Source organism: Hemitrygon akajei, chromosome 13, assembly GCF_048418815.1.
Source record: "Hemitrygon akajei chromosome 13, sHemAka1.3, whole genome shotgun sequence".
In the NCBI taxonomy this organism is placed as follows: Eukaryota; Metazoa; Chordata; class Chondrichthyes; order Myliobatiformes; family Dasyatidae; genus Hemitrygon; species Hemitrygon akajei.
In genome coordinates, this window is record NC_133136.1 from 89,530,030 (window position 1) to 89,557,599 (window position 27,570).

A 27,570-nucleotide genomic window follows, 5' to 3' on the forward strand; every position below is an offset into this window, starting at 1 on the left:
GACACATTGGTCCACTTATCTTAATCAGCACTAGTGCTCAGCCAGCATGCCACTGGGATACACCTACCACTCCACCCCAGAAACTCCTGATGTTAAAAAAATATGGGTAGGCAGTTGCCTTGCCAGTCTGTAGAGATATTAGAAAACTGTTAATGTTGCACTAATATTTAAAATAATTAAAATTTAGTTTATTTGAATTCAGATTCCAAAACAGTGTCAGATTTGTTAACTTAGAATAACAGAGCCTGATTCCTTAATGTAAAAGTAGGGGATCCCAGTACAATGCGGTTTAGTTGCCGGGCCCTACGTGGAGCTCACCACTGGAGCTAAGTGACATATGTGCCAGCATCTGCCATTTAAAAAATCACAGGCTGAATGTGGACGGAAGTAAGTCCAAAGGTCTGATCATTGTATCTTTTCTTTTTGAAATGCTAGCCAGAGCTAACTCAATTCAGTCCAATAAGTTTTGTGTTTTGTGTATGCATTCCTTATGGTTACGCATATTTTTCTGAAGAGCTCTTTCAAATACCCAGTACTGACAGTGTGGTCTGAATGGCCACGTTCAATGCTGTATGATGCTTTGCACAGGAGTAGGTGAGGTGACGTTCCAATTATCATAATGACGTAAAGTGGTACACCTTATCCTCGTTATATGCGTCTTCATACTATGCGGATTCATGGTTATGCGAGGAATCATTTCTACCAACGTCTCCTTATATGCATCCAAAACTCACAGTTATGCGAGGAGCACAGCTTTCCCGCCAATACAAGTCAAGTGCACACGTCTCACAGTCTCACTCGCGCCAGTCTTGCATTGGTTTTGATAATGTATGGATGCGTGATCTTGCGCTCTAAAACTAGTCCTGACGAAGGGCCTTGGCCTGAAACGTCGACAGCGCTTCTCCCTATAGATGCTGCCTGGCCTGCTGTATTCCACCAGCATTTTGTGTGTGTTGTTCTCTTAAACTTTTGTTGGTTTTACCTACGGTGCAGTGATTTTGTGCTTGAAATATTTAACTATGCCTCCTAAGCATCCAATGTCATGTCCTGGGCCATCAGCCGAGCAGCATAGAACCGCTATAACACTTGAAAAAAAGTTGGAAATTATAAACAACGCGGCATCAGCTGTAGGTAACACAGCTCTGGGACGCTACTGCCGGGAACAGAATCTTGGCTTTAAAGTTCTTCTGTTGCTTGACAATGTGCCAACCCATCCTAAACATTTGGACACCATTCATCCTAACATAACAATGCGTTTCCTGCCGCCTAACACAACATCGCTGATTCAACCACTCGACCAAGGTGTGATCCACATTCAAGCTATATTTTTTTTTACGATGAACTATCTCTCAGATGCTGCAAGCAACAGACAATTTTGAAAATCCCGGGTGTTTACCAACGGTGAGGGAATGGTGGAAGTCGGAACACTTGGCACAAATGGCGATGGACATGGACCCAAGTTTGGAACGGAGTCAGCATTTCAATCGTTCCCTGCCATCGACCCTTCTTCCCTACAAGCAAATTTATGCTGAAAAACAAAATACTGCCTAGCAAACAATGCTCACCACTTCAAACCAGTGTCATCTCCTGCTGCCGGGAATTCTAATAATTCTGTGTGTCTTCCTTCACCCTTTCTTCATATGCTTGATATGATCCCGACACCACAACACCCACTCATCTCCTGGAGCGAACACACCTGCCACTGTTGGTGAGTACTGTACACCCTAGTATGTTAACTTTCTATGATTTATTACGTTGAATATGACCTTACATTGATGAAATATAATATGAATGTGCCTCGTGGTGCTGTTTTTGTGTCATATTGGTATGAAAATATGAATAAATTACAGATAAAAGATATTTAGGAAGCCCTCTGGAACACATCCCTATTTTCTCCATTTAAATGATTATTCACATTATGCGTCGACTGCAAGGAACGTATATAACGAGGATAGGGTGTATTCTTGTATTAGGACGCCACCTACACTTACTGGATATGGTGATACGTAATTGTATTGTGTAACTTTGTGAAATAAGTTTGGACTAAGTATTGAATTGAATTGACTTTATATTTAGTGATATAAATGAGGGAAATAATGCTGAACAATTCTTTTTGACTGTTTGCCTTGTTTATAGTTGGGGAAATTGAATGGCTCAGTGTAGTTTCTCCCCTTGCAGATATTATGAAGAACCAAAGAATTTTGTTCAAAATCAGCAAACCCCACCACATTCATTTTAAAGTGGTGCAACTATTGAAATGCTCCAGATTTTCTACTCCCCTAAGAACAACTGCTCCAGATTTCAAACTTCATCTATGACAGCCCATCATTAATGCTAGTTAAACTAATCTGAGAAATATTGTTTACTGTATGTAATTGATGTTCTATTTACATCTAATTCCCAGCCAGCATATCATGTGTATTGATTATTGATATATTTTGTGGATTATTCTAGTTTAAATTATACTATTGCTGTTGAAACAATTGGGTTAGAATTTAAAATATGATTTTAAAACAAAGTTTGTTTCACTTTTCCCTCTTGGAATCATTATTTATTTCAGCACTGAAGAAGGCCAATTTCAAGATCAGTCTGGTTATTCCTATTTGCCAGCTCTTTCACTGTATTCCTTTTATTTTCTCTGCTTTTTATTCAGTTTCATTTTGAAAGTAGTTATTAAATACACTGATGCTAGATATTGAATTCTAGATAATGATTGCTTGCTGTGTGGAATGACTCTTCTCCATGTCACTCTTACTCTGGACCTTCTGCCAATGGGTATCATTTCTCTTTATTCTCCTGTTTCCTCCCCCCCGCCCCCCCGCCAGCTCCTACCCATAACTCTCCACCTACACTCACCCACGCACTCTCACACAAACACATATTTTAGCTGCTTAACCTATTTTACATTCTGTAGGAGAAATGCTACCTGAAAGAAGAGAAAGTACGACTGACTAAGGAACTTGCTTGCATTACATCAGAAAGAAATAAAATTGTTGGAGGACTCGACACCACAAAGTCTCAAGAAAAATGCTTGAGGGAAAAGCTGCTGAGAACGGAGTCATCATTAGAAAAGGTAATTGAACTATATTTTATTTGTTTTTCTTCATGATTTGGGGTAAACCTTATATAGATATTTTAATAAACCACGTCTGTGCTGGAAATGGTAACTTATTTTTTAAATAACTGCCATCTAGTGTCGATAGTTGAGCTATGAGCTTCCAAGCATACACAGGCTAGCTGGTAAAGCAGATATTGTACCATCAGGGTCTCGGCCCGAAACCTTGACAGTACTTTTTTCCATAGATGCTGCCTGACCTGCTGAGTTCCTCCAGCATTCTGTGTGTGTTCTACCATCAGGATTTGAGTTAAATACAATGAACCATGCATTTCCACTGCAGATTTTACTGAAGATATCAACTGCATAAAAGGAAAAAGCTTTCAGTGGAATGTATCTTACAGTTACAGGGAGGAGGTGATATAAAGTACCTGACTTCTCTGCTGTTTCATCAGGATGACCCTTTTGGCATCTTGTTTTCTTTTCATGATAGTGTCACAGTTAATTAGTTTAGTCAATCATAAAATATAAAACAGTGCAGGCCCTTTGTCCCACAACATAATCTACTCTAAATTCAATCCAACCATTCCGTCCCACATGGCTCTCCATTTTTCTTTCTTCCATGTGCCTAAGAGTCACTTAAGTATATCTGCATTCACCACTGGTTCCTTGCACCCACTACTCTCTGCATAAAACACTTATATTTTCCTCCAATCATCTTAAAATGATGCCTCCTCATATTAGCCATTTCCACCCTGGGAAAAAAATCTCTGTCTATCCACTCAATCTAAGCTTGTTATCATCTTGTATATCTCTATCAAGTCACCTCTCATCCTCCTTTGATCCAAAGAGAAAAGCTCTGGCTTCCTAAACCTACCCTCATAAGACATGCTCTCTAATCAAGGCAGCCTCCTAATAAATCTCCTTTGCACCCTCTCTAAAACTTTCACATCCTTCTTGTAATGTGGCAACCATTTTCAAAATTCCTATAGTACAAACTTTTTGTTTTATTACTTTGAAAATGTTACCTATGTTGCTTTTATTGAAATACTAATATTGCATGTTAGTTCCATATTTGAATCATTTTTTATTATCTTTGCTTGCTGCTTATGGCCAGGAAAGCTTTATATAGTGAAATCTTTAAATTAGGAACACCAAGAAACTTGCAGGTATGGCTTACACACTGATGTCCTTAATGTGAAAATGATCATTCCATGGACAGTAATCTGGATGAACAATAGACGGCAGTATTGTCTGAGTCTCCAGCAGCATTGCTTTCGTTTTACCATGGGTTAGTGCCTACTTTTGGATCCTGTCAGAAGGGTGATGATTTTGTTTATTTTGTTTGGTCTGTTTCTAGTTCACTGAATTCCTGTATCCACGTCCAGTCTTGATTCTTGGATTTTGTAGGGGGTTGTGGAGGGGGTTCGGGGAATGAGATGAGGAACACTGTAAATTCATGATGAGAAATGTACCCTCTCTGCTGTAGTTCATATTTAAAGTGGAAGGAGGGGGTAGGGGGATGATGATGATGGCTCACTAGTTTCTCATGTTCTGATTGACTAAATGAAGTGCCATCTCTAGCTGAGGGATTTCTGAATGTTTGGTTGTGTCCTGCTGAGACCCACAACTACTTCAGATGCTACTGAATTTACTTTATAAAGATTACGCTGCTTGATGTAGCTTACTTTGTTTTGTAGCTTCCCACCGATAGTTATTAAGGAAGAAGTTCCAATAGCCAAAAGGCCACCTTACAGCAAGTAACAAAAAATGAGGAAACCACTCCCTCCATCCTCCATCACTTCTTCTGCCTTCCCACAATTCCCTGGCCTCTCTCCAGATCAATGGCTACCTCTCCTCACCACCCCTCACAATTTCAGTGACCCCAACCCCCATTACCTCCACCAATTTCCTGCTCTTCCTTCTTGCCCCTCCCTCAGCAATATCTGCTGTCTTTATCCAGCATTTATAGGAGCAGAAGAACCCCTATTGCCTTTGTTAAAGAAAGTCTTGCACACCTTGGGTCAAATTGTGTCATTTTTCACATTGGGCCAATATCCTCAGCATAAGTGCCATCCTGTTCCTTCTGCTGCCGCCTTGGTCTTGTGTGTCCAATATTGAAAACTCTGTAATTTATAATTACTGACTGTCCTTGCTTGCAAGATACATAGGGCTCAGTCTAAATTTATCACAACGCACGTCAGTTGGGATTAACATTTTGAGGGAGTGTCTTTTTTAATAGATTACACTTTTATGTTATTCACCAAATTTCTTTTTATTGTAGTAGATGAGTGTGGTTTAATTTAAAATCCTAGTAGTTCTTAATAACAAACAAAAGGATTGAGAATGTAGAGGAAATGATCTATATAAAGAGGTGAGAGAGAGGGGTGTACCAGGAGTTGGGAAGTGATAGTTATAACCAGGTGAAGTGGAGGAGTGGAAGATGATGGGCAGATGGTGCCCATTTTTTCCTTATCAATTTCTCCCTATTACCCACCATGTAACATTTCCAAATTCCTGCTCTCCACCCCAGCTCAACTCAACTGCCTATCATTCCCATCACATCTGGTTTTATCTTTCACCTGGCAGTCCTGGTCCCACTCTTCCTTCTCACATCTTTATACAGGCCATCTTCCCTCTATATCTGTCATGATGCAGGGCCTCAACCTGAAACATTGACTATCCTTCTGCCTCCACAGATGCTGCTCAATCCAGCTGTTTGTTTTTTTGCTCCAGATTCCAGTCTCTTGCACCTCCAGGATAATAACAATTCTTCTTATATTTAATACCCTCAGTATTCAGATGGGGTAAATAAGCAAAAATAAAGTGTAAACATTAATGCAAGTGAGTTACAGAGGACTGGGTTAGCAATACGTGTATTGCATGATTCTAGAACTGCAGTTGAGACATCCCTGCTATAAAGAAATGTTGTTTAATAGCTGAAAAATTATACAGGTAATTTGTTGATTTTTTTAAGCATCAAAACTGCAAAACTCCTGTATAGTATTGCTGATAAATATAGGGAAATATTAACAATTTCTAACAAAAGAAACAACCATGAAAGCGATGAAATTTGAAATGCTTGTAATTTCCAAATAAAACAGGCCTGCCTTCAGTTGTCTGACTGTCAATCGCTTATTCAGCGTCAGGAGCAGGACTTCATGTGTTTAAAGCTGCAACATGCACTGGAAGTAAAGGTACAGATTGTTTAACTGCTATTTCAAATGTCTTCCAGATGTTTTGGTGTTGTTATTTCCAACACATCAGTGGTCTCGGCCCGAAACATCGACAGTACTTCTCCTTCTAGATGCTGCCTGGCCTGCTGTGTTCCACCAGCATTTTGTGTGTTGTTGTTGTTTGAATTTCCAGCATCTGCAGATTTCCTCGTATTTGCACATCAGTTTACTGCTGTGTGACAGAGCACTGAGTAAATTCACTCCATACATATGCGCGTCCACACATGCGCAAGCATTGCCTTGTTGTTCTGCTGTTACTGCACTGAGAGTACGAACTTCAATGTCTTCCCCAGTATATTGAGTTCTAAACTGAGCTGATGCACTCAGGTTGGCTTTACAGTGCCTTTCCCATGGTACTCCATTTTATTAGTAATGGGGATGTGTAAATGTGTATACATTGTTTGTGTTCTGTATTTAAGGTAGATGAACAACAACACACACAAAATGCTGGTAGAACACAGCATAGGGAGAAGCGTTGTTTGAATTTCCTGCATCTGCAGATTTCCTCGTGTTTGCTCTTTAAGGTAGATGCTTCTGTTTATTTTGCAATATGATTGTAACTACATTGTGGGGTGCATCATATTCTAATTCACGTCTAGTCATAAGTTAACTCTGTTGGTAATTAGAGATGGTTTATCCTAGTGCTGAATAGAAAGGAGCTCATTGCCCTCAGTGAGGGAGAGACAGGGGCTGCCGGGAGTTCACACTGGACAGGACTGGTACGGAGCTATTATATTGTGTTTTCTGGTAGATAACTTTTTGTAAATATTGACAGTTTTCGTTTTCCTTTGGTCATAACCTACAAATCTAATATGCTGATACATTGAACCTGAAGATCTGAATAATTCTCAGTGATTTGACATTATCTGTATAAGGTTTATATTTTTGAGTCCTTTATTTCCTAGAAGGTCAAGGGTGAGAGGGATGGGGATAAGTGAAGTGTCAGGGTGAGAGGGGAGGCAATGAGCAAGGGCCAGTAGGCGTGAGCCCACCTATGTGCAACACACACAAAATGTGTACACAAATGTGATGCGTAAAACCCGGTGAGATGTAAGGTGTGTGAGTAAGAGGCTGGGAGTTTCCTTTCTCCCCCACCCAGCCACCTTCCCCCTTGCTGGTCTCACCCATCTCTGCTAGCTTGTACTCCTTCCCCTCCCCCACCTTCTTTCTCTGGCTTCTGCCCCCTTCCTTTCCAGTCCTGATAAGGGTCTCTGCCCTAAACAACAACGGTTTATTTCCCCCCATTGATCCTGCCCAACTTGCTGAGTTCCTCCTGTATTTTGTGTGCATTGTTGCCCCAGATTTACAGTATCTCTTGTGTTTATGATCTGCAAGCCTACTACGTGTTTTTGCATGTGTGTGAGGGGGAGAATAGGCATTTATGTACACATGTAAATGTGTACTCAGCTGATTCTTGTCCACAGCCATCTTGTACCCCTTACTATTTGACTGACTCTCCATGTTCTTATGAATGCTGGTGTGTCACTGGCATCCCACATTAAAAATATGGATAGACTGGTTCTGTACCTTCAAGGATCAGTCCCACATGGTGTTTTAGATATTCCAACACTAACATTCCTGTTTGAGTGACTCAAAAGAGGCAAGAGAACCTTGAGACTTTTCATCAGGAGTTGGCAGGATCTCAGTGGAAACAGAGAAGGGTGTCCACTGTGTCTTTTTCTCTCTTTACCCCTTCCCCATGAAGACTAAACACATTTATTCATATACATTGGTTCTGTCCAATATGTTAACCACTAATTTTATGTGTTTCCAGCTATGGTTTCTGCTCTCAGTTGTTGTTGTTGTTGGAGGTGTATAGAGGTGAACTTCTTTTTATAAAACTTTAATTTCCTGACACAGTACATAGCATGAATTAATATAATGTCATGCTTCAGCATCGTGAACTCATCAGCAGCATCATATGTGGAAGAATGGTCACCAATTTAATGATTTAGAATAACCACTCTAGACTAGATGAGGAAATAAACCCAAAACTGGGGAGCTGCTCCAACAGGACAGCAACTAGCCATCCTACAGGTGGAGAACCAGCAGCATGTGAGTCAATGCTGTTAGCAACCTTTGTTTAGATGGAAGCTCAAAGGTTACATTTAGTGTTGTGTATGATAATTTCATGGTGGAATTTCAGACATTTTTGAAGGAAAAAAGCTGATGTGGTTCCTAATGAAAAATGGGTTAAGTGACATGTAAGAAAGTTTCTGATAAAGTTAGTATGTGATCAAAGTGGTATTGATATAATCTCCGTATTAGCTGATCAATGATTTGAACAAATATACCAAGATAACTATTTGGTGATTTACAATCATGTATTTTTGTCTACCTCTCGGTTTGCCTTTCATAATGACAGTAGACCAGGCATAGTTTCCTTTGCAATAGGATCAGTAATTTACATCAAAAAAACTCCATGCTTTTATTTTCTTATTGGACAATCATTTATTGGCTATTAAAGGTGTGCTTCTGATCATCAGTGAGGATTAATCAGAGGACTGGCCACTGACACTGTTTTAGAAAGGATTTCTACTCTAGGCTAATATTCAATGGTTCTATCTATTGTCAGAGAAAGTATACAGAATACAACCTGAAATCCTTATCTCTTTACAGACATCCCCAAACCAGAGAGAGAAAAACACCCCAAAGAATGAATGACAGAAAATATAAGCACCCCAAAGCCCCCCCACGCACAAGCAACAGCAAAGCATCAACCCTCTCCCCTACTTGTTCAAGCAAAATGTACCAGCACCCCCACCACCCACCATGCAAGTAATAGTTAGCCCTCAAAGACCATGATCTATAGATCTTCAAAAAGTACTGTTCATCCCAACACCTCTACAATTCAACAAGCCTTCTCCCTCACTAACGAGGGAGAGAGAGATATTGCTTAAACAGCGAGAGGGGAGGCCAACAGTTCACTGTTTTAATGTTGTAGGCTGGAGTGTCACTTATTTCAAGCTCCTCTGAGTCGAGTATCAGCAAACCCTCTCTCACCGAGAGAGGGAGAGATGGCTCAATTGCAAAGGTCTCTGACAGCCTCATCTGCCGTCTCGATGTTTCAATCTCCTGCAACGCTTCAGTGGCAACATCGGTGATGTATCAGGTCATCCTTAGAGCCGCACACCCAAGGCACACGTCTTCCAAGCTGCTCTTGGAAATACTTGGAGATATTTGGTCTATGCTGCCAAGTAAATATTCCGTAATCATCTCTGGAAGTCATTGCAGCAACAAAAAACAGCTTTCTCTCATTCAGAAGATAATTATTTGCATTTGATGTTGGTTACATATATTTATCTGCACTGAATTTAGATAAGAAAATCCACTTCTCTGCATATCTTGAAAATACTCTTATTGCTGTTAATCAACTTGGAGTAATAGTGCTCTAAGGCACAGAAACATGTACTTCAGCCCATCTAGGCCATGCTGACCTACTTTCAGCCTAGTCCCATCTATCTGCACCTGGATTATAGCTCTCCATCTCTCATCCATGTACTTCTACAAACCTCTCTTAAATGTTGCAATTGAACCCACATCCACCACCTCCACTGGCAGCTCATTCCATACTCTCACCACCCTCTGAGTGAAGACTCAGGTCCCCTTTAAATATTTTCCCTCTCATCCTAAACCAATGACCCAAGTACCACCCAAAGTGAGGGCAAAATCCTGCATGTATTTGCCTTATCTATAACACTCAAGTTTTGTTTTTTTTTTTTGCTGCCTTTATAAGATCTCCCCTCATTCTCCTATGCTCCAGGGAATAAAGACCTAAATGTTCAACCATTCCCTATAACTTAGATCCTCAACTTCCTGCAATATCCTTGTAAATTTTCTCTGTACTCTTTTAGTCTTCTTGGCATTTTTCCTATAGGTAGGTGAGTAGAACTGCACTCAATGCTCCAAATTAGGCCTCACCAAAGAATTGTACAACTTTAACAACTCCTGTACTCCATGCTCTAACTTATGAAGGTCAATGTCCCAAAACTTTCAAGGAATTATGGAACTGTGTTCCCCTATTCACTGTGCAAGTCCTACACTGGCCAATCCTGCCAAAGTGCAACACTTCACACTTGTCTGCATTAAATTCCATCCACCATTTTTCCAACTAGTGCACATCCCTGTAAGCTTTGATAGCCTTCTTTACTGTCTACTAAATCCCTAATCTTAGTGTCATTTGTAAATTATATGATAAATAACAATGGCCTCAGCACCAATCCCTGCAGCATATCACTAGTCACGGGTCTCCAGACATAGAGAGACAGCCATCTACTTCTCTGTCTATACCTCTTAAGCGAATATTGAATGCAATGTACTACTTCATACTGAATGCCAAGCGAATTAACCTACAGGACCAGCCTCCCATGTGGGACTTTGTCTACGTGGACCTTAGCAAGGCCTTTTGACAATGTCTACCACCTTTCCTTCATTAACCTTTCTCATATACTCCTCAAAATACAACATGATTGATTAGACCCATCCTACCATGTACAAAGAAAGCCATGTTGGCTATCCCTAACAAGGCCCTGTCTATCCAAATACTTATATACCCTGCCCTGAGAATACCTTCCTATAACTAACCCTCGACTGACATCAGGCTCACTGGCCTATAATTTCTCAGCTTATTCTTAGAGTCTTTTTGAACAATGAAACAATGTTAACTATCCGGCCCCTCACCCGTGGCTCAGGATATTTTAAATATCTCTGCCAAGGTACTGCAATTTTTGCAAGAGCCTCCCGCAAGGTCTAAGGGGGACATCTTGTTGGGTCCCAGGGGCCCTAATCCACCCTAATTTGCCCCAAGAGAGTAAGTATTTCCTAATACTTAATCCAGATACAGTCCATGAATTCACTACTCTTTTGCCTCAGTTCTATAGACCCTGTGTCTTTCTCCCAAGTAATTATCAAAAACTGCAACAACAAAAAAAATCCATCTAAGATCTCCCCCCATCTCTTTTGGCTCCATACATAGCTGGCCACATTGAACTTCAAGAGGGCCAATCTTGTCCATTGCTATCCATTTGCACTTAGTGTATCTGTAGAAGCCCTTGGGATTCTCTTTTCCTTTGTCTGCCACAGAAGCCTCATGTCCTCTTTTAGCATTCCTGATTTCTCTCTCTAAGTATTCTTTTGCATTTCTTATACTCCTCAAGCACCTCATGTGATCCTAACTGTCCATACCTGATATGCTCCTCCATCTTCTTCATAACCAGGGTCTCAATATCCCTTGGAAACCAAGGTTTCCTAACCTGTTAACCTTGTCTTTTTTACCAATAGGAACATGCCAATTCTATGCTCTCAACATTTCACTTTTGAAGGCCTCCCACTGACCAAGCATATCTTTGCTTATCCCAGTCCACACCTGCCAGATCTCTTCTAGTGCCATTAATATCAGCCTTTCTCCTGTTTAGAATCTCAATCCAAGATTCTTCCTTCTCCATAATGTATCTTGAAATTAATGGAGTTGTGATCAGCAGATCCAAAGTGTTCCCCTACACACACATTTGTCATCCGCCCTGTCTTATTCCCTAATAGGAGATCCAGCATCACATTCTCTTTAGTTGGGACCTGTACAAATTGATTAAGGAAACTTTCCTGAGCATATTTGACAAACTCTGTCCCTCCAGTCTTTTTACAGTATAGGAGTCCTAGTCAATACATGGAAAGTTCAAATCACTTACTATCACTACCTTATATTTTCCTGAAACTGTCAGTCATCTATCTACAAATTTGCTCCTCTAAGTCCTGCTGACTATTGGGATGTTTATAATATACACCAATTAAAGTGGTCATCCCTTTTTTATTCTGCTGTTCCACTCATATTGCATCAGTAGATGAGCCATTCTGTATGTCCTCTCCGAGCACTGTTATGACATTTCCCCTGATGAGTAATGCCACCCCCCATACCTTCCACTCTTATCATGCCAAGAAGAGCAGAACCCCAGAACATTGAGCTGCCAGTCCTGCCCCTCCAACAACCAGTAATGCTATAATATCATGATTCTATATGCTGATCCATGCTCTTAAGTTCAGCTTCTTTACCTACAATACTCCTTGCATTGAAGTATGTGCACCATGCTCAGCATTTTGATTTCTGTCATTGCATGTAGGCTAATTTTTACTTTCCCCATACTGATCTCCACTTACTGATCTGCTACTCTGGTTCAAAAATTCAAAGTTCAAAGTAAATTTATTATCAAAGTATATATATATATATCACCAAATACAACCCTGAGATTGATTTTCTTGTGGGTATTCACAATAAATACAAAAGACAATGGAACCAATAAAAGGTCATTCCCAACAGGATGGACAAAACCAATGTGCAAAAAGACAACAAATTCTGCAAGTACAAAAAAAGAATAGCAATAATAAATGAACAATCAAGAACGTGAGATGTCCTTGAAAATGAGTCAATATGTTGTGGGAACAGTTGAGTGATAGGGTGAGTAAAGTTATTCCCTTTGATTCAAAAGCCTAATGATTGAGGGATAATAACTGTTCCTGAACTTGGTGGTGTGCATTCTGAGGCTCCCATACCTTCTTCCTGATGGCAGCAGAAATGAAGAGAGCATGGCCTGTTGTTGAGAGTCCTTGATGATTGATCTTGCTTTCCTGCAACAGCGCTTCATGTAGATGTGCTCAATGGAGGGAAAGATTTTACCCGTGATGGGCATATCCACTACATTTTTTTAGGCTTTTCCATCAATGACATTGGTGTTTCCATACCAGGCTGCGATGCAACTAGTCAATATGTTCTCCTCTACTAACCCATAAAAATTTGTCAAAGTTTTAGATGACATACTAAGTCTTTGCAACCTTCTAAGAAAATAGAGACACTGCTGTTGTTACTTTGCAATGGTGCTGGACTCGGGACATATCTTCTGAAATGATAACACCAAGGAATTTAAAGTTGCTGTCCCTCTCCACCTCTGATCACCCGATGAGAACTGGCTCACGAACCTCGAGTTTCCTCCTCTTGAAGTCAATAATCAGCTCCTCGGTCTTACTGACATTGAGAGGTTGTTGATGTGGTACCACTCAGCTGGATTTTCAATCACCTTCTTTCTATGCTGATTAGTCACCATCTTTGATTCAGCTAGATAATGACAGTGGTGTCATCAGCAAACATAAAAATGGCATTGGAGTTGTGCTTAGCCTGATAGTCAAAAGTATAAAGCAAGTAGAGTAAGAGGCTAATCACTCAGCCTTGTGGTGTACCTCTGCTGTTGGAGATTGTGGAAGAGATGTTGCCAATCCAAACTGTCTGCAGTCTGCAAGTGAGGAAATTGAGGACCTATTTACACAAGGAGATATTGAGCCCAAGGTCTTGAAGCTTATTGATTAGTTTTGAGGGAATTATAGTATTGAATGTCAGGCTGTAGTCAATGAAGAGCATTTTGATGCATACATCTTTGCTGTCTAGATGTCCCAGGGTTAAATGAAAAACCAATGAAATGGCATCTGATAGAGACCTGATGTGAAGGTCGGCAAATTGGAGCAGATCCAAGTCACCTTTCAGGCAGGGGTTGATGTGTTTCATCACCAACCTCTCAAAGCACTTCATCCCAGCAGATGTTAGTGCTACCTTCAAAGTTCAAAGTAAATTTTCTTATCAGAGAATATATAGGTCACTGTTTACAAACATGAGATTCTTCTTCCTGTGGGCATGCTCAGCAAATCTGTAGAATAGTAACTATAAACAGGATCAATAAAAGATCAAGTAGAGCATAGAAGGCAAACTGTGCAAATGCAAATATAAATAGACAGCAATAAATAATGAGATCGTGAAATAATAAGATAAAGAGTCCTTAAAGTGAGATTATTGGTTGTGGGAACATCTCAATAGATGAGTGTAGTTATCTTCTTTTGTTCAAGAGCCTGATAGTCAAGGGGTAGTAACTGTTTTTGAACCTGGTGGTGTGAGTCCTGAGGCACTTGTACCTTTTTCCTGATAGCAGTGAGAAAAGAGCATGGCCTGGGTGGTGAGGATCTTTGATGAGAGTCATTGACCCCACCTCCAGCCCCCTGCAGCTCTAGCTGGAATAGCACTTTTAAACCTTCCCACAGGATATTGGTTCCCCCCCCCCCCTCCAGTTCAGGTGCAAACCATCACATTTGTACAGGTTCCACCTTACCTGGAAGAGAGCCAGAAGTTCCAACATCTGAAGCCCTCCCTCCTTAGCCATGTGTTGAACTGCATTATCTTCCTATTTCTGGCCTTACTAGCATGTGGCATAGGTAGCACTCCTGAGATCACCACCCTAGAAGTCCTGTCCTTCAACTTAACATCTTTGCAGGCAACATTCCCATTGCTGCATATGTTATTGGTAACAATATGGACTACAGCCTCCAGCTGCTCACCCTCCCTCTTAAGAAAGCTATGGACTTGATTTGAATCTGATATGTCTCTGAACCTAGAATGTCATTCTCATCCACAGAATCTTCTGTCTGCCCCAGCCCCAACCAGTGAATCTCCTACTGCTCACCTCTTCTCCCGCCACCCCTTCCCTTCTGACCCACACTACAGACTGAGTGCCAAGAGACCTAACCTTTGTGGCTTTCCTCTGTCAGGTGGTCCCACCCCCCTCCCCAAAAGTATCCAAAGTGATATAAACTTAATTCTTGAATTTTCAATTGGGAACCTCTAGTAGATCACTGTAGGATAAAATATGTTTACCAGTGGTTCAGCTGAGCCATGAGGAAATGGTCTTCTAGCAAAAGCAACTAACGTCATGTTGATGGTCTACTTCTGGAAAGGTTAAGAATGGAATTGAAAACTATGATGACCAAAATAGGCATGGACTGCATGCTATGTGTTCATCTCAGTCCTGCTGAGGCTCTGATGCTGAACTGGAAGCAAATGGAAATAGGATTTGACTTTGCATGATTGCTATATAGAATGGTTTTACTTCTTAGTATTGACCTCTTCAGATGACATACTAAACTAAGTGAATTTGTGTAATTTAAATAGTTTGCTGGAAGATATGACAGGGTGGAATTATCTTCTGCTTACGAAAGGACTATTGTAACCTTACTATTAATTGGAAAATAAAATTTTGCAGCAATTGTTGAGAAGTTTAAGCTGAATGCTGTAAATGAGAGTGCCTAAAATTATTTGTGTTCTTAAAGGAATCCAGTGGTTGAGATAGTTAAAGTTCCAAAGGATTTCCGCAGAGTACTGTTGGGAGGGGGGTATGGTAGATGGTTACTCTGCAATTAAATTGGAGAACCTTTTCTTGATATCCAAGATGTAACCCTAAACAGAAAGATCATGACTGTAATTTATTACTTTGTTACATGAACTGTGAAGGATCAGCACAACAAAACAGATGCTGCAATCCTTCAAACTCAGTATTATCAATATGCTACATTGAGCTAAATGTGGCTATGTTTGTATCTCAAATTCTGAATTAAATTGAAACTTTCATTACAATGATTTAATAACACATTGGAATTTCAGTTACATTTAAGTTTACAAATTACGTTAATTTTGTACAATTTAAGTTTTTAAAGAATTAATTGTAGGTCAAACATATCTCCTTGATATTTTTCTGTTATGAGCCTAGCGTTAATGATATTAGCATTAATTATATTTAACCAATGCAGTGCTTGATTTCTGTTGGTGATCCAGCTATATTTAAATCTGTTTATTCAAATTGCAACATTTCAAGCCACGCAAAAAAGTTCAAAAGTTAAAATTAAATTTACTGTCAAACTACATATATGTCACCCTATATAACCCTGAGATTCACTTTCCTGTGGGCATACTCAGCTATCAATGGAATAGTAACTATAACAGGATCAATGAAAGATCAACCACAGTGCAGATGACAACAAACTGTTCAAATGCAAATATAAATAAATAGCAATAAATAACAAGAACATGAGAATAATGAGATGAAAAGTCCTTAAAGTGAGATCATTGGTTGTAGGAACATTTCAACGATGGACAAGTGAGTGCAGTTATCCTATTTTTTTCAAGAGCCTGATGGTTGAGGGGTAGTAACTGTTGTTGAACCTGGTGGTGCAAGTCCTGAGGCTCTTGTACCCTCTACCTAATGAAAGCAGCGAGAAGAGAGCATGACCTGTATGGTGGGGATCTTTGATGATGGATGCTGCTTTCCTACAACAGGGTTTCATGGAGATGGGCTGAAGCTGTTAACGTAAATCCCAACATTGGTGAGTTTCTGAAATTGGCTGACTACTGGTGAAGATATTGATCAAAGACAAATAGACTTATCATTTTGGAAATCAGAAAATAAATCTCTTTAAAATTCTATGTGCACTATTGTGTTCAGTCACAATTTACTCTTACCCATTTTAACCCAGTCTTTTTGTAAAATTTAATATTACTAAGAATAGACCAGTAAGTCAAAACCTAATTTTTCTATGCAACATTACAAATATTTACTTATTAAAGACCTGTACTGTCTGTAATTCTGTATAATATCTTTGTTTTCAAGGAGCTCCAAGGTCCAAATTTTACTACCTGTACATATTCAAGCGCTCGAGTCTGTTCTCCTTCAGTTCGTGTTAATCAGTCATCTAACCAGCCTTCGTCACAACACTTACCCACTGTAAGTGTCATCTCTAGTAATATGTGTTCATTGCAATTTTATTTTCCAGCATTGTAATTTTCTTTCAGATTACAGTCGGCCCTCCTTATCCGTGGATTCCGCATGCGCGGATTCAACCAACCGCAGATCGGGAAAACCCAGAAGTTCTGTCTCCAGCACTCGTTGTTTGAGCATGTACAGACTATTTTTTCTTGTCATTATTCCCTAAACAATACAGTGTAACAACTAATTACATAGCATTTACATTGTATTAAGTATCATAAGTAATCTAAAAATGACTTAAAAGTACAGGCAGTCCCCCGGTTATGAATGAGTTCCATTCCTGAGTCCATCTATAAGTCGGATTTGAAGTCGGAACAGGTACATCCACTATTATTTAGCATCAGTTAGTCAAACATTTTTCTTAGAATATAGTACATATTATACCTTTCTATGCATTTTAAACACTTAAGAAACATATGTATTTCAATAATTAAACCACTGCGTTGCTTAGTAATAATTGTAGCTTTCATCGGGTCAGGGCCTTTCACATGCTCCATTAAAATTGTTCTGATGGTTAACTGACTATAGCCTAATGCTTTTCCAATGACTGATGGCGTTTCACCTCTTTCCAATTGCTTTATTACTTCCACTTTATTTTCAATCGCGATCATGATTGTTTTTGTGAACAGAAACACCGCTGATTCAGAGCTACGCCGGGTCCTAATGTCCACCGCACTAAACATGTTAAATAAAGGTCGGGGTTCTGCTGGGTCCTAAAGACCAGCGCACTAAGCCAGGTTAAATAAGGGATTTGAGCATCCGTGTTTTTTGGTATCCACGGGGGGTCTCGGAACCAATCCCCGCGGATAAGGAGGGCTGACAGTACTTTTTATCTCTTTTAAGAGGTACCTAATGCTAGTTTGTCTGTCCATAATGGACTATAAGAAATAACAGCAGAATTAGGCCATTTGGCCCATAGAGTCCCTTTCCCATTTCATCCTGGTGGATCTATTTTCCCTCTCAACCCCAACTTTCTGCCTTCTCCCCATAACTTTTCAGGCCCTGACTAATCAATAACTTATCAACCTCCACCTTAAATATACATGAACACCTGTCCTCCACGGGCACCTGTGGCAAAGTATTTCTCAAATTCACCAACCTCTGGCTAAAGAAATTCCTTCTTATCACCATTCTAAATGGATGCCCTCTGGTCCTAAACTCCCCCACAATAGGAAATATCCTTTCCACATTCACTCTATCTAGGCCTTTCAACATTCAATGTTTCAGTGAGATCCTGCCTTAGTCTAAATTGCAGCAAGTACAGAACCAGAACCATCAAATTGTATGATAATCCTTTCATTCTCAAAATCATCCTCACGAACCTCCTTTGAACCTTCTCCAACTTCAGCCCATCCTTTCTTGGATAAGGGGCCCAAAAATGCTCACAATAATCCAAATGACATATCATCAGCATTACATCCTTGTTTTTTTATATTCTAGTTCTTTCAAAATGAATGCTAACATTGCATTTGCCTTCCTCACCACCAACTCAACCTGCAAATTAACCTTTAGGAAATCCTGCACAAGGACTCCTTTGCACCTCAGATCTTTGAATGTTCTCCCTGTTTAGAAAATAGTCAATGTTTTTGTTCCTTCTACCGAAGTGTATGACCATACACTTCCTGACAATGTATTCCATTTGCCACCTCTTTGCCCATTCTCCTAATCTGTCCAAGTCCTTCTGCCTCCTCAACACTATCTGCCCCTCCACCTACCTTCATTATGTTCGCAGATGTGGCCACAAAGCCATCAACTCCGATGTCCAAATCATTGACATACAATGTAAAAAAAAAGCAGTCCCAACAACAACCCCTGTGGAACACCACTAGTCATCGGCAGCCACCAGAAAATGCTCCCTTTAATCCCACTTTTTGCCTGCTGCCAACCAGCCAATGCCCTAACCATGCTAGTATCTTTCCTGTGATACCAAGTGCTCTTAGCTTGCTAAGCAACCTCATGTGTGACACCATGTCAGAAGTCTTTTAAAAATCCAAGTACACAACATCCACTGATTCTACTTTGTCTATCCTGCTTGTTATTTCGTCAAAGAATTCCAACAGATTGGTCAAGCAAGATCTTCCCTTAAGAAAACCATGCTGATTTTGGCCTGTTTTATCATGTGCCTCCAAGTACCCTGAGACCTCACCCTTAACAATCGACTCCAATATCTTTCCAACCACTGAGGTCAGATTAACTGGCCTATAATTTACTTTCTTCTGCCTCCCTCCCTTCTTGAAGAGTGGAGTGACATTTGCAATTTTTCCTGTCTCCCAGAACCATGCCAGAATCAAGTGATTTTTGAAAGATCATTACTCATGCCACCACAGTTTCTTCAGCCATCTCTTTCAGAACCCTGGTGTGTATATCATTTGGTCCAGGTTACTTACTACCTTTTGACCTTTCAGCTTCCCAAGCACCTTCTCCCAGCTAATAGCAACTACACTCACTTCTACCCCCTGACATTCTCAAACTTCAGGCATACTACTAATGTCTTCCACAGTGAAGACTGAAGCAAAATATTTATTCAGTTCGTCCGTCATTTACTCGTACCCCATGACTATCTGTGCAGCATCATTTTCCAGCTTTCCAACATCTACTCTCGCCTCTCTTTTACTCTTTATATATCTGAAAAAACCTTTGGTATCCTCTTTGATATTATTGGCTAGCTTACCTTTATATTTCATCTCTTTGCTCCTCGTAGCTATTTTAGCTAGCTTCTGTTGTTTTTTTTTTAAGTTTTCCAATCCTCTAACATTCCACTAATTTTTGCTCTGTTATATGCCCTCTCTTTTGCTTTTATGTTGTTTTTGACTCCCCTTGTCAGCACGGTTGCATCATCGAGCCTATAGAATACTACTTCTTTGGAATATATCTGTCCTGCACCTTCCAAATTTCTCCCAAAGACTCCACCCATTGCTAGTCTGCCAACATTCCTGCTGTTGTCTCCTTCTAATCAACTTTGGCCAGCTCCTCTCTCATGCCTCTAAAATTCCCTCTACTCCACTATAATAATGATGTATCTGACTTGAGCTTCTCCCTCTCAAATTGCAGGGTGAATTCTATCATATAATGATCACTTTCTCCAAAGGGTTCTTTTACCTTAAGCTCCCAAATCAAATCTGGTTCATTACACAACACCCAATCCTGAAAAGACTTGGGCCAAGAGCCTTCATGAGGACTGGAAAGGAAGGGGGTGATGCCAGAAACCAATGGTGAGGAGAGTGGAAGGAGGATAGCTAGAAAGTGATAAGTGAAGCCGGGTGGGTGGGGAAGCGTTACCAAGCCCTCCCTGATAATTCTCCCCAACACTTCCTCTGCTACATGGCAACTACATTGGTGCTGTTTCATACACCCATGCTGAGCTCATTACTTTCATCAAATTATTTGTCCATTTTTGACATCTCCCTATCCTTTCTTAATCTCTTTGACTTTATCCCTGGAGACAAACTGTTGACTGGCATCTTTTATAAACCTACCAATTCCCACGGCCATCTTGACCATACCTCTTCCACCCCATCTCCTGTAAAAAAGGCTATTTCCTTTTCTCAGTTCCTTCATCTCCGCCACAAATGTTCCCATGATGAGGCTTTCCTTTCCTTTCCAAGACATTAGGGATACCGTCCTTCTTCAAACAACAAGGTTTCCCTTTCTCCACCATTGATGTTGCCCTCACCTACAACTCTTCCATTTCCCAGACAATCATGCTTACCCCATCGTCCTACTCTCTTAACAATGATAGAGTTCCTCTTGTCCTTACCTACCACCCCATGAGTCTCCACATCCAACACACCATTCTCCTCAACTTTTGCCATCTCAAAAGGGATCCTACCACCTAACACATCTTTACCTTTGCAAGAATCATTTTGTTTGTGATTTCTTTGTTCATTCATCCATCACCACTAATCTCCCTCCTGGTACAAGCATCGCAAATGCCTCAGATACCCATTCACCTCCTCCGTCATCTCCATTCAGGGCCCAAAATAGTCCTTCCAGGTGAGGTAACACTTAACCTGCGAATCTGCTGGGGTTGTCTATTGTATCCAGTGCTCCCAATGCAGCCTCATCTACATTGTTGAGACCCATTGTAGATTGAGGGACTTCTTCATCAAGCACCTCTGCTCCATCCACCAAAAGTGGAACTCCCTGGCAATCAAACATCATAATTCCAATTCTCTTTTCCATTGCAACATGTTGGTTCGTGGCCTCCTCTTGTGCTATGATGAGGCCACCCTCAGGGTGGAAGTACAACACCTTATATTCTGTATGGCTAACCTCTACCCTGATGGCATGAATATCAGTTTCTCTTTATGGTAAAAAGATTTTTCCCCTCTCTCTCCCTTCTATTTTCCACTCTGGCCTCTTGCCTCTTCTCACTTACCTAATCCCTGCCTATCACCTCTCCCTGGTGTCCCTCCTCCTTCCCCTTTTCCCATGGTCCACTCTCCTTTCCTATCAGATTCTTCCTCCCCAGCCCTTTACCTTACCCACCCACCTGTCTTCACCCATCACCTTCTAGTTATCCTACTTTCCCTTCCCCCACCTTTTCATTCTGGTGTCTTCCACCTTCCTTTCCAGTCCTGAAACATCAACTATTTGTTTATTTCCATGGATGCTGCCTGAACTGCTGGGTTCCTCCAGCATTTTATGTATGTTGCTTTAGATATCCAGCATCTGCAGACTTTCTACAAATTCTGTCTCTACCTGCATATTGAAATCTCCCATTACTATTATAACAATGTCCTTTTAACATGCGTTCTCTATATGTCGTTGTAATTTGTAGCCCACATCCTGGATACTACTGAGGCCTGTATAGAACTCCCATCAAGGTCTTTTTACCCTTGCAGTTTCTGATAACTACTCACAAGGATTCTACATCTTCCAATCCTATGTCACCTCCTTCAAAGCAGTTCCTTCCATTTTTTACCAACAGAGCCACTCACTCCCCTCTGCCTTCCACCCTTTCTTTTCAATACAATGTGTATCCTTGGATGTTAAACTCCCAACTATGATCTTCTTTCAGCTGTGACTTAGTGATACAACATCATATCTTCCAACACCTATCTGTACTACAAGATCATCTACCTTACTCCGTATACTCTGTGTATTCAAAATAACACCTTCAATCACCCGTTTTGATTTTGTCACCCTGTTACACTGCAGCTCATCCCACTGACTCGAATTTTGCCCTGTCATCTGCCTGTCCTTCCTGACAGCCTCACTGTACACTGATACACTGTATAACAACTGTCCATTCTCAGGCCAGTCATTGGTTCCCATCGCCCTGCCATATGAGTTTAACCCCTCCCCAGCAGCTCTAACAAAACTACTTGCAAGGATATTGATCCCCCTCAGGTTCAGATGTAACATATCCCTTTTGTTCGGGGCATACCTTCCCTAGTAGAGATCTCAATGATCCAGAAATTTGAAGTCCTGCCCCCTACACGAGTTCCTCAGCCAAGCATTAATCTGCCAAATCATCGTATTCTTCCCCTCACTTGCCCGTGGCAGAGGCATCAATCTAGAGATTATTATCCTGGAAGTCCTGCTTTTCAGCTTTCCACATAACTCCCTAAATTCTCTCTTCAGGACTTCCTCCCTTTTCCTACCTATGTCATTGGTGCCAGTATGGACCCAGAGTTCTGGCTGCTCACCCTCCCCTTTAGAATGCCGTGGACCTGATCCGAGACATTCCTGACCCTGACATACCATCCGATTGTCCCTTTCATATCCACAAATCTTGCATCTACTCCTCTAACTATGGAATACCCTATCACAACTACAGACTGCTTCTCCCCATTTCCCTCTGAGCCACAGGGCCAGACTCAATGCCAGAGACCCAGTTTCTTTGGATCCCCTGGTAGGTAATTCCCCCTTATCAGTATCCAAAGCGGAATACTTATTATTGAGGGTAATAGCCACAGGGGGCATGGCTGCCATTTCTTTTCACTTTCCTTACAGTCACTCAACTATCTGCCTCCTGTAACTCGGGGGTGACTCCCTCTCTGTAGCTCCTATTTATCACTTTTTCAGTTTCCCGTATCAGCCGAAGGTCTTTGAGCTGCAGCTCCAATTCCTTAACACCTTCTCTGAGGAACTGCAGTTTAGTGCATCTGGTGTGTTTATCCAGGAGGCTGGAGGTCTCCTAGAATTTCCTCATCTCACACAAAGAACACAACACAGGCCCTGAAGCCATTCTCACTGCACTAACCATGTACGTACTAACTGTTGAAGAATGAAGAAGAAACGTACTGGAAATTTACCTCACCCAAGCCTGTTGAACCAAAGCTTCCCCACTCTTAACACCAGTCCATTCCAACAGTGGCTGCTCAGTTTGCCCTACCTTATTTTTCACCTGTCCTTGCTGATTGATGCGATTCAGTTGAGCCAACGGATAAAGCCAAAAGCCCACAAATGCTCCTTTTCAAATCTCTCACCACGACTTGTGTGTAACCTCCCCTCCTGATTCAATTGGGACCTTTCCTATGAGGGCAACAGTTTAAAGGCTCGTGTGTCTAGAAATCTCAGGATGGCAGCAATGACCCAGTTTCTACAGCAGGCTGTCACCTCTGTAACTTGTGTTATTTTATCTTTTGCTGGCATATAATTCCTCCAAATGAAAAAAAAGTGTAATATCTTTCAAACTAATCGAATAGAAAATGGTGAAAATAAGTGTCTTCTATTGGGAGGAAAATAAGAAATAGTGTTTCAGATTGCGGAACTCATCAGATGCTGTTTTTTTTTGTCTTGTTGATCAACTGGGAAAAGGTAGGGCTGTAGGCACAGTAATAATTCATTTACGGAGGAATCAACACAGTATTGAAGCACAGACAAATTCATTCTATTAATGAGCACCTTGAGAATTATTCTGTGTTATATTAAAGAATAATCATCAGCTCCTGAAGTAATTCTACAACATGGGGTTCTTCCTAGCACCACAACCACCTGAGGATCATAGACAACAAGCATAACATTGCAAATGATAAACTTGGAGCTTTCCCAGCTTCTTGTTCTTCTAAAATATGGATATTTAAAAATAACTTTTCATTTTCTTGAAAGGCTGTATAATTAGAAAGTTGAACTGTGGAAAAAAGTCAATTGATCATCATGTAATTTTGAAAACTGATTTTTCATTATTAGTTATCTGGACTTCTCACTCTGTAAACTTGGAGCCAAAACTTTCTTCTGTGATCATCCAGTTCCATTCAGCCATCATCCCTGTGCATATTGCCCCATATAAGTAACACTATCCACCATGGGGAAAAGTATTACTGGCTAATTTGAAAATCTTGCTCACAAGATTTATATTTTATATTTTGATCTCTTCCTTACTCACTCACATTAACAGAGTCATTTCTTAGACAATAGACAATAGGTGCAGAAGTAGACCATTCAGCCCTTCGAGCCTGCACCGCCATTCTGAGATCATGGCTGATCATCTACTATCAATACCCGGTTCCTGCCTTGTCCCCATATCCCTTGATTCCCCTATCCATAAGATACCTATCTAGCTCCTTCTTGAAAGCATCCAGAGAATTGGCCTCCACTACCTTCCGAGGCAGTGCATTCCAGACCCCCACAACTCTCTGGGAGAAGAAATTTTTCCTTAACTGTGTCCTAAATGACTTACCCCTTATTCTCAAACCATGCCCTCTGGTACTGGACTCTCCCAGCATCTGGAACATATTTCCTGCCTCTATCTTGTCCAATCCCTTAATAATCTTATATGTTTCAACCAGATCCCCTCTCAATCTCCTTAATTCCAGCGTGTACAAGCCCAGTCTCTCTAACCTCTCTGTGTAAGACAGTCCAGACATCCCAGGAATTAACCTCGTGAATCTACGCTGCACTTCCTCTACAGCCAGGATGTCCTTCCTTAACTCTGGAGACCAAAACTGTACACAATACTCCAGGTGTGGTCTCACCAGGGCTCTGTACAAATGCAAGAGGATTTCCTTGCTCTTGTACTCAATTCCCTTTGTAATAAAGGCCAACATTCCATTAGCCTTCTTCACTGCCTGCTGCACTTGCTCATTCACCTTCAGTGACTGATGAACAAGGACTCCTAGATCTCTTTGTATTTCTCCCTTACCTAACTCTACACCGTTCAGATAATATTCTGCCTTCCTGTTCTTACTCCCAAAGTGGATAACCTCACACTTATTCACATTAAACGTCTTCTGCCAAGTATCTGCCCACTCACCCAGCCTATCCAAGTCACCCTGAATTCTCCTAACATCCTCATCATATGTCACACTGCCACCCAGCTTAGTATCATCAGCAAATTTGCTGATGTTATTCTCAATGCCTACATCTAAATCGTTAACGTAAATTGTAAACAGCTGTGGTCCCAATACCGAGCCCTGTGGCACCCCACTAGTCACCACCCGCCATTCCGAGAAACACCCATTCACCGCTACCCTTTGCTTTCTATCTGCCAACCAGTTTTCTATCCATGTCAATGTCTTCCCCCCGATGCCCTGAGCTTTGATTTTACCCACCAATCTCCTATGTGGGACCTTATCAAATGCCTTCTGAAAATCGAGGTACACTACATCCACTGGATCTCCCCCATCTAACTTCCTGGTTACATCCTCGAAAAACTCCAACAGATTAGTCAAGCATGATTTACCCTTGGTAAATCCATGCTGGCTTGGCCCAATCCTATCACTGCTATCTAGATATGCCACTGTTTCATCCTTAATAATGGACTCCAGCATCTTCCCCACCACCGATGTCAGGCTGACAGGTCGATAGTTCTCTGTTTTCTCCCTCCCTCCTTTCTTAAAATGTGGGATAACATTAGCCATTCTCCAATCCTCAGGAACTGATCCTGAATCTAACGAATATTGGAAAATGATTACCAATGCATCCGCAATTTCCAGGGCCACCTCCTTTAGTACCCTAGGATGCAGACCATCTGGACCTGCGGATTTGTCAGCCGTCAGTCCCATCAGTCTACTCATCACTGTTTCCTTCCTAATGTCAATCTGTTTCATTTCCTCTGTTACCCTATGTCCTTGGCCCATCCATACATCTGGGAGATTGCTTGTGTCTTCCTTAGTGAAAACAGATCTAAAGTACTCATTAAATTCTTCTGCCATTTCTCTGTTTCCCATAACAATTTCACCCAATTCATTCTTCAAGGGCCCAACATTGTTCTTAACTATCTTCTTTCTCTTCACATACCTAAAAAAGTTTTTGCTATCTTCCTTTATATTCCTGGCTAGCTTGCGTTCGTACCTCATTTTTTCTCCCCGTATTGCCTTTTTAGTTAAGTTCTGTTGTTCCTTAAAAACTTCCCAATCATCTGTCCTCCCACTTACCTTAGCTCTGTCATACTTCCTTTTTTTTTTAATGCTATGCAATCTCTGACTTCCTTTGTCAACCACTGTGGCCCCTTTCCCCCCTTTGAATCCTTCCTTCTCTGGGGGATGAACTGATTTTGCACCTTGTGCATTATTCCCAAGAATACCTGCCATTGCTGTTCCACTGTCTTTTCTGCTAGGCTATCCGTCCAGTCAACTTTGGCCAGCTCCTCCCTCATGGCTCCATAGTTTCCCCTGTTCAACTGCAACACTGACACCTCCGAGCTGCCCTTAACCTTCTCAAATTGCAGATAAAAACTTATCATATTATGATCACTACCTCCTAATGGCTCCTTTACTTCAAGAGCCCCGCCTATAATGAAAGTGGTACAAGCAAACAAGTTGAATATCCTGTTGTTTTTGAAGGAGACTATAAATATAAAAAACATCAAATAAAATTAGATCTCACAAAATCGGGACCACTTCCATTTTTACCAGAGTGAACTTTTGATATAAGCCTTGATCAGTTTCTATTTCTATCAATGGAAATGGTCATTAGACAGCTCCTATAGCCGGGTAAGGTTCCTTCTCACTGGTTTACTGTCCAAGCAATGAATTATTCCCAATTTCTCTCCCTTACTCAAAAGTTTAAAACAAATTTAAGTTGCAAATCATTGTTCACTTTAGCCTAAACAGAAACAGCCCAGTTCTAACTTTTTTTTTTCCTTCTTGTATAAACTTAAGGCAGTTTCCAACACCTGTGGTTTTCGAGAGAATTTGAACTCTGACTTGAACAATGTTCAAATGGACCATAAGAATACAGTTTGTGAGGGGTGCAACAAATCAAGCCACATAAATTGCAATGAATGTGAGGAAGAACAAACATCAAGGAATATGCATGCTGCGTAAGATTCAAACGTTTGGTGTATTTTACTACTTTGACAGAACAGCATTAATTTAAAGCTACCATAATGCATTGTACAATCTCAAGGGTGCATGCAACTACTGTGTTGGTATTTGCATTGTGGACATTTTGGTCAAGTTGACCATGTTTCTTCTGACAATAATTCCTTGCATTTATGACTATTGGTGATAAATTCACACAGGATTTGGAGGAGTTACAACTCCTGCTGAATTTTTCAGAGTCAGATGACAAGAGACTTCTTCAGAGTGGTATGGCATACAGCTTTTATTTTCTTACCTCTAAAATAAGGGCCATATTTATTCACAGAGACCTTGCTTTAATTCATAGAGGCCCTTGGCCGAATGAATCTATGCCAACCACTTAGCTAGCCCCAATTTCCCATATTTGACTATATCCCTCCAGGCACCTCTTCTATATGTACCTA

The 27,570-nt window shown here is 40.8% G+C and overlaps 1 protein-coding gene across 1 annotated transcript in view; it reads left to right on the plus strand.

Annotated features, from left to right (window-relative positions):
- Positions 1 to 27,570, plus strand: part of LOC140738050 (coiled-coil domain-containing protein 158-like) — a 165,208-nt gene that overhangs the window by 105,781 nt on the left and 31,857 nt on the right. Inside the window, exons 17-20 of the mRNA XM_073065054.1 lie at positions 2,915 to 3,073; positions 6,160 to 6,252; positions 16,761 to 16,874; positions 26,966 to 27,126. Coding sequence (XP_072921155.1) covers positions 2,915 to 3,073; positions 6,160 to 6,252; positions 16,761 to 16,874; positions 26,966 to 27,126 — 527 coding nt within the window. The remainder of the gene's footprint in view (positions 1 to 2,914; positions 3,074 to 6,159; positions 6,253 to 16,760; positions 16,875 to 26,965; positions 27,127 to 27,570) is intronic.